Source organism: Acomys minous (genome assembly GCF_964271855.1).
Source record: "Acomys minous genome assembly, chromosome: 20".
NCBI classification, from domain to species: Eukaryota; Metazoa; Chordata; class Mammalia; order Rodentia; family Muridae; genus Acomys; species Acomys minous.
The window spans coordinates 20,565,011-20,578,063 of record NC_140502.1 but is presented as its reverse complement, the minus strand read 5'-3'; the positions used below and the strand labels follow the sequence as shown (position 1 = coordinate 20,578,063).

General features: G+C 46.3%; 2 protein-coding genes across 7 annotated transcripts in view; one reads left to right on the top strand and one right to left on the bottom strand.

Annotated features, from left to right (window-relative positions):
- The window catches only part of LOC311591567 (uncharacterized protein), a 180,413-nt gene that overhangs the window by 131,242 nt on the left and 36,118 nt on the right, over window positions 1-13,053 (top strand). The window lies entirely within an intron of this gene.
- LOC311591569 (uncharacterized protein) overlaps window positions 1-13,053 on the bottom strand; it is a 234,599-nt gene that overhangs the window by 220,550 nt on the left and 996 nt on the right. For 3 of the 5 annotated variants that reach the window (XM_084771327.1, XM_084771342.1, XM_084771338.1), the window contains exons 2-4: window positions 12,771-12,831; window positions 7,605-7,731; window positions 698-4,458 (exon numbers count right to left, since the gene is read on the bottom strand). The exons of 1 other annotated variant lie outside the window; for it this stretch is intronic. In XM_084771327.1, coding sequence (XP_084627453.1) covers window positions 2,084-4,458; window positions 7,605-7,731; window positions 12,771-12,785 — 2,517 coding nt within the window. In that variant the 5' untranslated portion in view covers window positions 12,786-12,831 and the 3' untranslated portion in view covers window positions 698-2,083. Of the gene's footprint in view, window positions 1-697; window positions 4,459-7,604; window positions 7,732-12,770; window positions 12,832-13,053 lie in introns of those variants that run through there. One more of the 5 variants, XM_084771333.1, reaches the window with a different exon arrangement.

The following is a 13,053-nucleotide window of genomic DNA, read 5'->3' as shown; positions in this document are numbered from 1 at the left end:
AGTCATAATACTGTAAAACCCATTTCTTTGTCTAAAACCTATAAAAATATAATCCTCTCAGTTGAGACTCGAGGCCACTTCCCTGCATCTGCCGTGTCAGTGAATAGGAGGTGTGGCCAGGGCTCGAGTCTGTAATAGACTTCCTTGCGATGGCATTTGGACCCGGCTCTTGGTTGCCATGTTCGGGACTCTCGTAATTTGGACGTAACAATACGTGTTATATGCAATGGACGATTTCTATTTCTGATCACTTGTAGTTGAACAGTGAGGTTAATTTTGAAGCATCCTGAATATGTTTAGCAGTTTCTCTATGCAAAATAACTTTCTGCATACTGAGTCAGTAACTATATGAAAAGATTCAGGAAAATCTAATAACATAACAGTGGCACACAACTCTGTTTTTTTTTTTTTGTTTTTTTTTTTTTTTAACTAAAGCACTGAGTTACTTTTCCTATTTTCTTTAACTTATGTCCAGGTATTCCCAACTTATTTGCATCAGTGTAAAATGTAAGCACTTCAGGAACTGGTGTTCTTTTTACTATATGGGGGACAATACAATTAGTCATTTTATAAACTGAAGGCACTTGGTTTTTAGGATACTTGTTAATTTTGCCCGCACAGATGCTGCAAACTCTTTGCCAATCTTCATCTGTTGTAGCCCGGGAATAACTGCAAAAAAATCACTCAGACTCTGGTCTCAGTCAGACATGGATGGTTTATTGAACACACAACCCAAGACTAATGTCCACTAGGCACACAGAGTGGACTCAGGAGCCAAACTGTGACATGAACCTGTTCTTAGGGCAGTGTTTTTATAGGAAAACTAAGTGCAGAAGACAAGGAAAGGGCAGTAATGCATTGTAATACATTTTGCCAACTAGACAAAGTATTTTCAGCTGACCTTTAGGCTGACCCATCCCAAGTGAAGTAAGGCAGTGGTTAGGATCTTCCAGGGTACAGCCAAGTGCAGAGATAACACATAGTGCAACCAGAATGTAGCCAAGTGCAGAGATAACACTGCATGAGATATGCCACCACTAAATCATAGTAAAAATATAAGGTTAACATGACTCTCTGAAAGGGCCTGTTACTCTAGGTAAACTTGACCTTCTGGTGGGGTTTATGAGTGTCAGCTTTGAATAAACTACTTCTAGGAAGTAAGATAAAAATCTTTAATTTCAGTCAGGCGTGGTCAGGAGGCAGAGGCAGGAGGATCTCTGTGAGTTTGAGGCCAGCTTGGACTACCAAGTGAGTCCAGGAAAGCCAGAGCTGTTACACAGAGAAACCCTATCTCAAAAAACAAAACAAACAAAACAAAAAAATCTTTAATTTCACCTTATAAACAAAAAAATGGATGCTGATTACAAAATGGCTTCAGCTATGTTACAAAGAGCAGGCCTTAACACATTAATTACCTATAATGACGTAATCTCAGCATTAGTATGAGGCACTACTGTCACTGTTGGGTCTGTTCCTAACAACTGGCATTTCTTCCTTTTATAATTAAATAAGAAATCTTTTCTAGATTAAGTCTTTAAATTTTTTTCCTTTGTATGCTAATGGGATCAGTTCTAAAATACCATCTTCTCTTTGCATAATGAGCCAAGTAGGAGAATGAGCTCTGGGCAAAAATTAAAAAAACAGTCCCCTGAAAAGACTTCTGAAATTGTGGGTTTGGGGGGGGGGGCTTTTAAAAATCAGCAGCAAGGTCGGGCGTGGTGGCACAAGCCTTTAATCCCAGCACTCGGGAGGCAGAGGCAGGCGGACTGGTGTGAGTTCGAGGCCAGCCTGGTCTACAAAGTGAGTCTAGGACAGCCAAGGCTAAGACAGAGAGACCCTGTCTCAAAAAAAAAAAAAAATCAAACAACAGCAACAACAAAAAAAAAACCTCAGCAGCATGGAGCCTACCTGACAGCAGGTGGCCTAGAGGTTGCCTGCAGTGTGGACCCTCTCTCTGGTGATTGATGAGATGTGATTTCTGACTGAAAGTGTTACAGCAGATGCTGCAGATTGAGGGCCTCTCCCCAGTGTGGACCGTCTGGTGCTTGTGGGAGTACAAGGCCTGACTGAAGCCCTCCCCACACTACTGACATTTGACAGGTTTCTCTCCCGTGTGGACCCTCCTGTGAGCACAAAGCCCGGTGCTCCACCTGAATCCCTTCCCACACTCCTCACACTTGAACGGCTTCTCCCCGGTGTGAATTATCTGATGGACCTGGAGATTGGACCTCTGGCTGAAGGCTTTCCCGCACGTGTCGCACCTGTAGGGCTTCTCCCCCGTGTGCACCCTCAGGTGGGCCTGCAGGTGCGAGGTATGACTGAAGCCCTTCCCGCACGCCTCACATTCATAGGGTTTCTCTCCCGTGTGGACGCTCTGGTGACTCTGAAGGCTGACGCTTGAGGTGAAGTGTTTCCCACACACATCACACCTGCATGGTTCTTCCCCGGTGTGAACTCTCTGGTGGGCTTTAAAAGTCGATCTCCAACTGAAGGACTTCCCACACACACTGCAGGAAAATGGCTTCTCTCCTGTGTGGACCCGCTGGTGGCTTCGGAATTTTGAGCCAGAACTGAATCCCTTCCCACACTCTTCACATTTATATGGCTTCTCTCCTGTGTGGATCCGCTGGTGGCTGCAGAATTGTGAGCCTGAACTGAAACTCTTCCCACATGTTTCACATTTATATGGCTTCTCTCCTTTGTGGACCCGCTGATGGCTTTGAAATCTGGAACTCGAACGGAAGCCCTTCCCACATTCATCGCATTTGTATGGTTTCTTCTCAGGGTGGACTCTCAGGTGTCTGTGGAGGTTCGAGCTATAATCGAAGCATTTGCCACAGTCTCCACACTTGTATGGCTTGCCTCCTGTGTGCGTTCTCTTGTGAATTTTGAGGTGTGCCCACTGCATGAAGCCTTTCCCACACTCCTCACATTCATAGGGCTTCTCTCCTGTGTGGACACTCAGGTGACTCTGGAGGCTCAAGGCTGAGGTGAAGTGCGTCCCACACACTTCACACCTGCATGGCTTTTCCCCAGCGTGAACTCTCTGGTGGGCTTTAAGAGTCGGTCTCCAACTGAAGGCCTCCCCACACACGCTGCAGCGAAATGGCTCCTGTCTTGTATGCTCTCGCTTGTGCCGTCGGAAGTGTGAGCCTGAACTGAAACCCTTCCCGCACTCTCCGCATTTGTATGGCTTCTTTCCGATGTGGACACGCTGATGGCTCCGGAGACTGGACTTTGAGGGGAAGCCATTCCCACACTCATTGCACTTGTATGGTTTCTTCTCAGGGTGGACTCTCTGGTGCTTATGAAGATTCGAGCTGTAATTGAAGCATTTTCCACAGTCTCCACACTTATATGGCTTCTCTCCTGTGTGAATTCTCTTGTGAATCTGGAGGTGTTCCCTCTGCCTGAAGCCCTTCCCACACACCTCACACTTGTAAGGCTTCTCTCCCGTGTGCACTCGGCAGTGGATGTTGAGATCTGAGCTGCTGCTGAAGCCTTTCCCACAGCTGTCACAACGGTAGGGCTTCTCTCCTGTGTGAATTCTCTTGTGGAATGGGAGGTGTGACCACTGTGTGAAGCCCTTCCCACACACCTCACACTTGTAAGGCTTCTCTCCGGTGTGCACTTGGCAGTGGATCCTGAGATCTGAGCTGTGGCTGAAGCCTTTCCCGCAGCTGTGGCACCGGTAGGGCTTCTCCCCCGTGTGCACTCTCTGGTGAATCTGCAGGTTTGCCCTCTTACTGAAATCCCTGCCACACTCTAGACACCAGTAGAGCTTTTTTCCCCGATGAGCACTTTGTTGATTGCAGGCACTGGAGCTACTCTTGGTGTCCTCATGTGTACTAGGTACAGGACACTTCTTTCCTAAGAGGACTTGCTCATAAAGTTCCAGACTGGGGCTATCAGTGAAGGCATCTTGGCCCTGGCTGCACTGGGAGGCCTTCCTTCCTGTGTAAACACAATGCTGGGTGAGGGGTGATGTGGGAAAGATGACTTCACCACAGTCACCGCTGCTGGGCTCTTTGTCTCTTTGATAGAGTATATTGTTATCTTGGTGGGGCATGCAACTCAGAATGTCAACACCTGGAGCCAACAGCGTTGGATTGTTTTTCACCAGAGTCTGTGGACAATGTTTTGGATGGTTCCGTTTCCTGCTAAGATGTGAACTCTGAGCTCTCCCAGACAGAAATTCCTGATTTTCAATAATGCTGGTATTGTCGAGACAGCCATCCTCCTCAGAAGCCTGGTTAAGCTCTTCTGCTCCCCTGGGGCAGGAGGAGTGGCACTGCTCCAGGAAGTGAGAACCCTTTTCCTGAGTGTTTATTTCAGCTTCTGGGGTTTTGGCCAGTCTGATGACATCATGGCTTGTCACTTGCCAGCATGGAGGCCGCCCCAGTGAAAGGCACCTTAATTCTGTTGGGAGGAGAGTCTCCATCTTGTTTGGACTCTGGCCTGAAGGAATAGAGAACAGAAAGTGATGTCAGCAAGGATGGAGACATCAAAGGTTGGAGTCCTCAGTTCTCTCTGGAAACATGAACTAGAGACCAGAGTCAAAGACGAACGTCTCAGAGCTCCAAGAAACAAAAATCTACAACAAAGAGTGTGCGCTCAAGAGCAAGCCACATGAGACATGGTGAGAACCCTGGTGTGAGCCCAGGAGCAAAGGCTAAATGTCACCTCGAGGCTCTGCTCAGGACCTGCCTCACTCTGCCCATGTGCGGCTGTGCAGATGGAGAACGGGAAGGAAGCACTTTTCAGCATCTGGGCAGTTTTATCTGAGGGATGGTGTGGACCAAAGTACACATGGGTCTCGAGAAAGCAGAGAAAATACTACAGGCCTGGTCCTAACCTGTCTGCAGGTGACATAAATACCGATCTGGTTCACTTGACTCGAAGCCAAGGTAAGAGAGTGTGATGGAAAGGCACAGTGAGCTTTGGAGGCTGAGGGAAAGCGAGGAGGCACCCAGGGATTGCGTGGAACAACAAAGGCCCAGAAGCTGATGTCCAGCTCAAGGACGTCACTGTGTTTGAGAGCACAGTCGTATGTACAAGGAGACTGGAATAACTTCAACACACAAGCTTGCTTGGAAAGTATGAGAAGAAGACAGTTAAAGTGTTGAAAGGGAAATTTTTTAATTAGCATTAAAGCAACCAGAACAGCAGAGCTCTCTAATTCATAAGTGCAGGTCGACAGGTATGCTAGCCCAAGGTCCCAGATGATAAGTCACAAAGAATGCGGAGCTAGGAGACAAAGGCCTACTGAGTGTTCCACGGACCGGCTGGCCATAAAAGATAGGGAGGATACACAAGGACAAATTCCTGAGAGAAGCAGGTACCGGATATGGTCGAGTGAGTAATGAGCCAAGACCCCTCATCCGATCTTATGGTGTCTGCTTAATCCCCCCTTGAGGCCCGCACACAATGTTCCAGGTTTGAGTTTAACCAGATGTGTCGTTAGCTCAGATAAACATCTACCCTCGGGTTCCAAGAAAGACAGGAACCAAGGACTGTACCCATGTGATTAAGTCTGAGTTTACCCCAGATCTGCCTATGCAATTTGCTGATGTTCAAATATTTAAAACAACCAATCGTGTGTGGCCGCGCCAAAACTTCCCACTCCCCCCGACCCTTGCCCATATAAACCCCAAACCCCTGCGCTTCTGGGTCGACACCTCTGTCTCCTGCGTGAGATACGTGTCGACCCGGAGCTCTGCCAATAAACTGCCTCATATGTTTACAGCAAGACGGTCGTTTGTGTGTCTTTGGGTGCGCGCCATCCCGAGGCTTGAGTGAGGGTCTCCCTTCGGGCGTCTTTCAGTGTTTTGTGGGAAAGACTATAAACTTTATCACAGGTGGAAGCAGTCTTGGTGGGCTTTACCCTTGGGCACCCCATGAATACCTTGTGACAGACTGAGTGGAGCTATCATGGGCCTAAAATTCAGGAAGCAAACCTGGGAACCCCACCTGGACTATTGTTTTTCTAATTGGCCCTCAATGGGAGAAGGAGACCGCCCTTTCCATGTGACTCAGGCAAGTAGGGAGGAGAGAACAACAGGTTAAGCCCGGGTTTGAGCGCGTGTGGAGCAGCGAACAGGCTGGACCATCACGCGGGCCAGAGAGACACCTCAGGACCCGTCCCGTGGAACAGATACCGGAAGGTTCACTCTTTTGTCCCTTTAACCTTTTTTCCTTCTTGTGTAAGCTAGTTGGGTTGTATAATAAAGTTTAATTGTTAAGAAACAGAGCCAACATCTGGCGCCCAACGTGGGGCCCGATGAGTTCCACAGTCCCTAATGGTATGAGGAAAGATTCAGTATTCAAAGGTACAGAAATGCTGTTTCAGGGTATCAACAAAGTCACAACTGCTGTTGCAAAACTCTTTCCTGCCTTATACTTAGAGGGAATTCTCTGTTTTTTCATTGTCCTTTTATTACAATCTTACATGCTTAAAAAGATTAAAAACAAAAAACAAAAAACCAATAACATCAAAAAGCCAAAAGGATCGATCCCAAAAGGACTGGACAAAAAACAGCTGGCTTTTCCAGCGCTTGGCCAATATATTATTTTTCTAGGGTACCCAAAATTTTTTTCTCCTAAACAACATAAAGTAATTTTGAGAACACGACGCCCCCATTACCAATAGGTGGGATGGGTGTTTTTGGTGGGTTACCAATGTTCATTTTTGCCTAAGGGGGTTAGTTACAATTAATAAAAGTTTCATTTGGGGATTTCTTTCTTCTATCTTTCTTTCTCTCTTACTTTCTATCCCTTCTAATATTAAAAAAGGGGGGAAGGAAGGGAGGATACAAGTTTACAAAATAAAAGGTAGATTATTGAATCTACTAGCTTCAAAAATCCTACATTGGCATTATAGATTGCTAAAAATTTAAGACTTTATTGATAAAAATTTAAGACTTCAACAGTGTTTTGATGGCAAGACTCAAAGCATGCCTGCTCATTAGGGGAAGGGCATCTCTGGGGGAAAAAAAAAGTTAGAATACATGGGCAGGATCAAGTAGCTTTCCTTCAAACAACTGCTTTCCGACCTAAGATCACCAGACCCTCAAAGGAGCAGGGGCAAGGGGTTGTAAAAACAAGGTAGATCTCACCTGAGAAGCAAAAGCAACCCTGAGGGATAAAAAAAGGCTGCACCACTGACAGGTGCCCCCAAGGAAACGAGAAAATGCCCTGAGTACAAAGTACCAGGATAAGAAAAGAAGAAGAAGAAGAAGAAGAAGAAGAAGAAGAAGGAGGAGGAGGAGGAGGAGGAGGAGGAGGAGGAGGAGGTGAAGTGAACAACTTCTGAAGCTGAAAACAAAAACAAATAAAGTACACAATGCAATAATCCTAAGTCACAGCTTGGTGGCTTGCATGAAACACTGGGAATGGTGAGTTTCATTGGTTAAAAAGAAGATGAGGAACTAGGTTGCAGGTTGAGAGGGGGATGCTCTTGTGAGGAACACGGAAGGCTTTCTGACGTTGGACGTTGCTGAAGCAAAAAGGGCATTGCCATACCCAAAGGGAAAGCTGAGCAGTACAACTAAGACACCGCACAAGAACTGCTGACGTCGCCAAGGGGCACAGGGCACCATCCTCACCCACTGACAGAAGGTTCCTGAAGGTCTCCAGCATCACGTCACGGTACAGCTTCCTCTGGGCAGCATCCAGCAGCCTCAGCTCCTCCTCACTGAAGACCACGGCCACGTCCATAAACGTCACCGCCTCCTGTGACAGCAAAGACGGTGCCACCTCAGTTTCATATGCAGTGTTACTGGCACCTGAGCAACTGTTTACAACAGTGCCTATATTCTTATGTAGAGTTGCTTTTGGTGGAAAGAAACTCCATGAACTAAAAGCAAGTTGGGGTGGTAAGGGCTTATTTGGTTTACACAGCCATATTCCTGTTCATTACTGAAGGAAGTCAGGACAGGAACTCAAGCAGGACTGGAACTTGAAGGCATGAGCTCATGCTGAGGCCATGGAGGAGTGCAGCTTACTAGCTTGCTCAGCCTTTTTTTTTTTTTTTAATACAACCGAGGACCATCAGCCCAGGGATAGCACCATCGATAGTGGCCCTCCCCCATTGATCACTAATTAAGAAAATGGCTTACAGCTGGACCTTATGGAGGATTTTTCTCATCTGAGGCAGCTTCTACTCTGATAACTCTAGCTTGTGTCAAGTTGACAACACAAGACAGAACACCTATTCATCCCATTTCATGGCTAAGGATGGAGTAGGGCAAATGAAAACACTGGTAAAAAAAAAAAAAACAAACAATTCGGTGCCTTTTCTGTAGCTGGGTCACTAGGTCCATCGCTGTGAAATGGGAAATCACGGACTGCAGACTGAGAGGGCGCCAGCCCATGTTGGGAGTAATGCCCTGACCTTGTGCTGGAGACAGCTAGCAATGCCCAGCTCCTCCTACACTCATGGTACCTGGCTCCTAACGGGCAGTACAGCTTGGGTGGGCCTTCATTCCCAAATCCAAAGTGCTCTGAAACCCATTTCCTGAGTGATGACATCATTTAAAATGTTTTGTGTTGTGGGACGCGATGGATTTCAGATTCAGGATACTTTATTAGTCAAGTCTAGGCAAACAGTCCCCAATCCAAAAATCCCCCAATTTGTGAAAAGCTTGTATTTCCAGAAGAATCAGGTAGACAACACTCAAGTCTAAATCACTCATTATGTCCTTAGCTCTGTCAATATAACAGGCTGTACTGGCTGGGGTTGAGTCAACTTGACACAAGCTAGAGTTACGTAAAAGAAGTAACCTTGGGCTGGAGAGATGGCTCAGAGGTTAAGAGCACTGGCTGCTCTTCCAGAGGTCCTGAGTTCAATTCCCAGCAACCACATGATGGCTCACAACCATCTGTAATAAGATCTGGTGCCCTGTTCTGGCCTGCAGGTGTATGTGCAGTCCTCACATAAAACAAATAAATCTTCAAAAAAAAAAAACTTAAAAAAAATAAAGAAGTAACCTCAATTAAGAAAATGTCTGCTACGGGCTGGAGAGATGGCTCAGAGGTTAATAAGCACTGGCTGTTCCTCCAAAGGTCCTGAGTTCAATTCCCAGCAACCACATGGTGGCTCACAGCCATCTGTAATGAGATCTGGTGCCCTCTTCTGGCTTGCGGGTAGAACATTGTATACATAATAAATAATTTTTTGTTTTTTGTTTTTCGAGACAGAGTCTCTCTGTGTTAGCCTTGGCTGTCCTGGACTCGCTTTGTAGACCAGGCTGGCCTCGAACTCACAGCGATCCACCTGCCTCTGCCTCCCGAGTGCTGGGATTAAAGGCATGCGCCACCACCGCCCGGCATAATAAATAAATCTTTTTTTAAAATATTTTTAAAAAAAGAAAATGTCTCCTAAATTGGGCAATGGTGTCCAAAGCCTTTAATCCCACCATTCAAGAAGCAGAGGCAGGCAGATTCTGTGAGTTTGAGGACAACCTGGTGTGTGGAAAAATGTTAATTCACAACGTGGCTGTTCTGGCAAGAGATGACATCCAAAGATCTAGGTCTATGTTTTCCGGGTGGAATACAAGCATGCCTTTAATCCAGGAGACAGTGACAAACAGAGCTGAGTTCAAGGCCAGCCTGGTATAGAGCAAGTTTCAAGTAAGGAAAAGCTTAGGGAAAGCCGTGGCGGTACACGCCTTTAATCCCAAATGAAGGTAAAGTTAGTTTGTAGAAGGAAGCACCCATGTTTGAAAATGATGCCTAACTGAGTTGCAGAAAAGGCGACAAAACAGAGATTTGACAGAATAGTATATTCCCAACACTCATGGGAAGAGAGAGGAAAAGGAAGCTACTTAAGAGGCACCTTTTCGCCGGGCGTGGTGGCGCACGCCTTTAATCCTAGCACTCACTCGGGAGGCAGAGGCAGGCAGATCGCTGTGAGTTCGGGGCCAGCCTGGTCTACAAAGTGAGTCCAGGACAGTCAAGGCTACACAGAGAAACCCTGTCTCGAAAAAAAAAAAAAAGAGAGGCAGCTTTTCAGAGAGAGGAGGCAGTTTTACCAACACAGTAATAAAGAGATGGGTTGTAAGAGAGAGAACTCAGGTAAAGACTAAACATGCCAGAAAATAAGTATCTCAAAAAGTAGAGCAGATTGCTGAGTTAGTTTAAGGCCATGCAGTGCAACTCCAGGCCAAGAGAGAAGCCAGATTAAATAAGTCAGCTGGGACAAGCGTTTGAGCCAGAACAGCTGAGTGGAACCAGCCAGCCCAGAGCTCAGAAAGAACAAGGAAGGGTGAGCTTATTAAGCAGTAAGTCTCAGAGGCTGAAAACATTCTAGGCCTGGGTTAGATTGTACGGAGGCTAGAAGCTTCCAGGACTAGGCCTAGGTTAGCAGATGGAGGCAGTAAGCCTCCCAGACAACAACTGAACCAGGAGAATAAAAGTTACTTTTACACTGGTATACCAAAGAGTTCTAAGTCATCCAGGGCTACACGGAGAGACCCTGTCACAAAAAGACGACAAAAGAAAAAAAAATGCCTCCATAAGATCCAGTTGTAGGATATTTTCTTAATTAGTGATTGATGAAGGAGGGCCCAGCCCAGGGTCCTGGGTTCTATGATAAAGCCAAATGAGCAAGCCATGGGGAGTGAGCCAGTAAGCAGCACCCCACATGCTCTCTGCATCAGCTCTTGCCTCCAGGCTTCTGCCCTGTTTGAGTTCCTGTCCAGATTTCCTTCAGGGATGAACAGAAACATGGAAGCGTAAGCCAACACACTCTTTCCTTCCCACCTTGTGTTTTGGTTATGGTATTTTGTTGAATCAATAGAGATCCTAACTATGGCAGACCATGGTGGTGCAGGGCTTTAGTCCCAGAGGCAGAGTCACCAAAAAAAAAAAAAAATCTCTGAGTTAGAGGGCAGACTGGTCTACAGAAGGAGCTCCAGGACATCCAGGGCTACACAGAGAAATGATGTCTTAGGGGTAGAGGTTAAGGCAAAGGCCTTCAGGAACCTTCTGGAACAGACATGAAGCTCATTCAGTGTTTGCAAGAACACGCCTCACCAAACAAACAGTAGTAGCGTTCAGGGTAATGTTTGATATGCATTAAGCAGCCAGTATATGTCCAACAACGCTATTAATATTGTTTGCAATGATGCCATTCATGGCCACATAGTGTTCCATTAAAGCGTCAGCGTGTGTGTGTGTGTGTGTGTGTGTGTGTGCACATTTGTATGTGTATATATATACTGTGTATATATAGTATATGTGTATATATACATATATATTAGTGTGTACGTTTATTTTTAAATGAACCATTCATATACACAATAAAATAAATGTACAACAAAAACTTGAAGTGAAAGTTTCAGAAACTGTGCTACTTTTAATCACTTAATAAAATACCTCAGATTTTTTTTTTTAAGTGTCCAGGTTAGGCCAGAATACAACAATCAGGAGTACTTACTGCCTACACATTTACTGGAAAAATCGCCACTTTGATTTAGCAAAATAAGCATTTATTCCTTGGAACTTATCGCATTGGGTAGCTGGAGAGCTTGGCTGACCAGCATGTCAGACAGACGCTTTATATCAGTGTTCATGTTAAATTTACTGACTCATGCCTCCTGAATGCTCAGTGTAACAAATATGATTTGATCCCAGCCTGTCTGTACATGTGTCTCTGTGTGTCTGTCTTTTCTTCATTCCTTCATCACCCGAGTTTGGTCAACCCCGGAAGCCGAGCAGATGGCGGCAGCCAGACCCTCCCTGGTTACTCAGGATATGAATGCTCAGGATGCCAAATGCAGGAAGTGAGGCTGACCAGTCTTCTGTGCATGTGTATACATATGTGTGCGTGCCTGTGAGTGTACTTATGCACATGAGGGTGCACATGCACGAAGAGACTGGAGGATATCCTCTGGTGTCCTTCCTCAGGTGCTGATCACATTTTATTGTTTTTGAGTCAGGGTCTCTCAGTGGCCTGGAACTTGCCCAAGAGGCTAAGATGGCTGCCAGTGAGAACCAGGGATCTGCCTGTCTCCACAGAGTCCTGGAAACAGGAGACCCTGATTCAGCAAGGTAGAAGAAAAAAGCCCGCCTCCCAAAAGTTGTCCACTGACGTGTACATACATGCCTTGGCAAGCTCACAACCAATAATAATAATCCAAATTCTTAAATTAAAAAATTCATAAACCACATGAGGAGAACTCAAATTTATTTGTAACCTTAAGATTAGGTAAAATGTGGAAAATGGTGTCACTTTTAAGATGTAAGTGAACATAAATCTCTTAGTAATGAATATGTATGCTATGTGTCTGTCTGTATACAAACATGTGTGCAGGTGCCCTAGGACGCCAGAAGAGGGCGCTGCATCCCTGGGAGTTGGGCTTACAGGCAACTGTAAGCTACCAGGTGTGGGTGCTCAGAGACAAGGTGAGTCCTCCACCTCACCTCTCTGCTTCACATTTACCTTTTTACATTTTCACGTGCGCAACATACCTTCAGCACACCTCTGGTGGTCTATTTTTAAAATCTATTTTTATTTTGGGTCCCTCAGATCTCTTTTATTCCTTCTTTACCCAAATCCCTTCCAGCACCCCAACACCAGGTAGGAGAGACAGAAGACCTCCCCCACTAACCTCTCTCCTCCCTCCTCCTACCAAACCTGACTTCTCACCAACACCCCCTCACACGGTCACGCAGGTCAGTGTGGCTCAGCTGCACAGCGCTTGCCCAGCATGCAGGCTCCTGTTTTCAGTCCCTAGCACTGGGGGGAGTGGGGGAAGCCACCGACTTACCTGTGACTTGGTCATTGCTCTCTTCTTCTCTTTGACACCAGGCAGGGCTCTGGGAAGCAAGCTGGGGGGAGGAAGGGCTTCATGAGAGCATCGCTAGGACAGTCAGTCCACATGGCTGCCTCAGCCTTCCCATCAGCCCCAAGCGCTGGCATTCCAAGTCTGTGCGCACAGACCTGGCTTTTCTACCCACTCCCTGTTAACCGGGGGTGTCAGCCTCCAGGTTACCAAGCCGTCCTTGCCTCAGCTCACTCACGGCAAAGGGTGACCATATTCTCTATTTCCA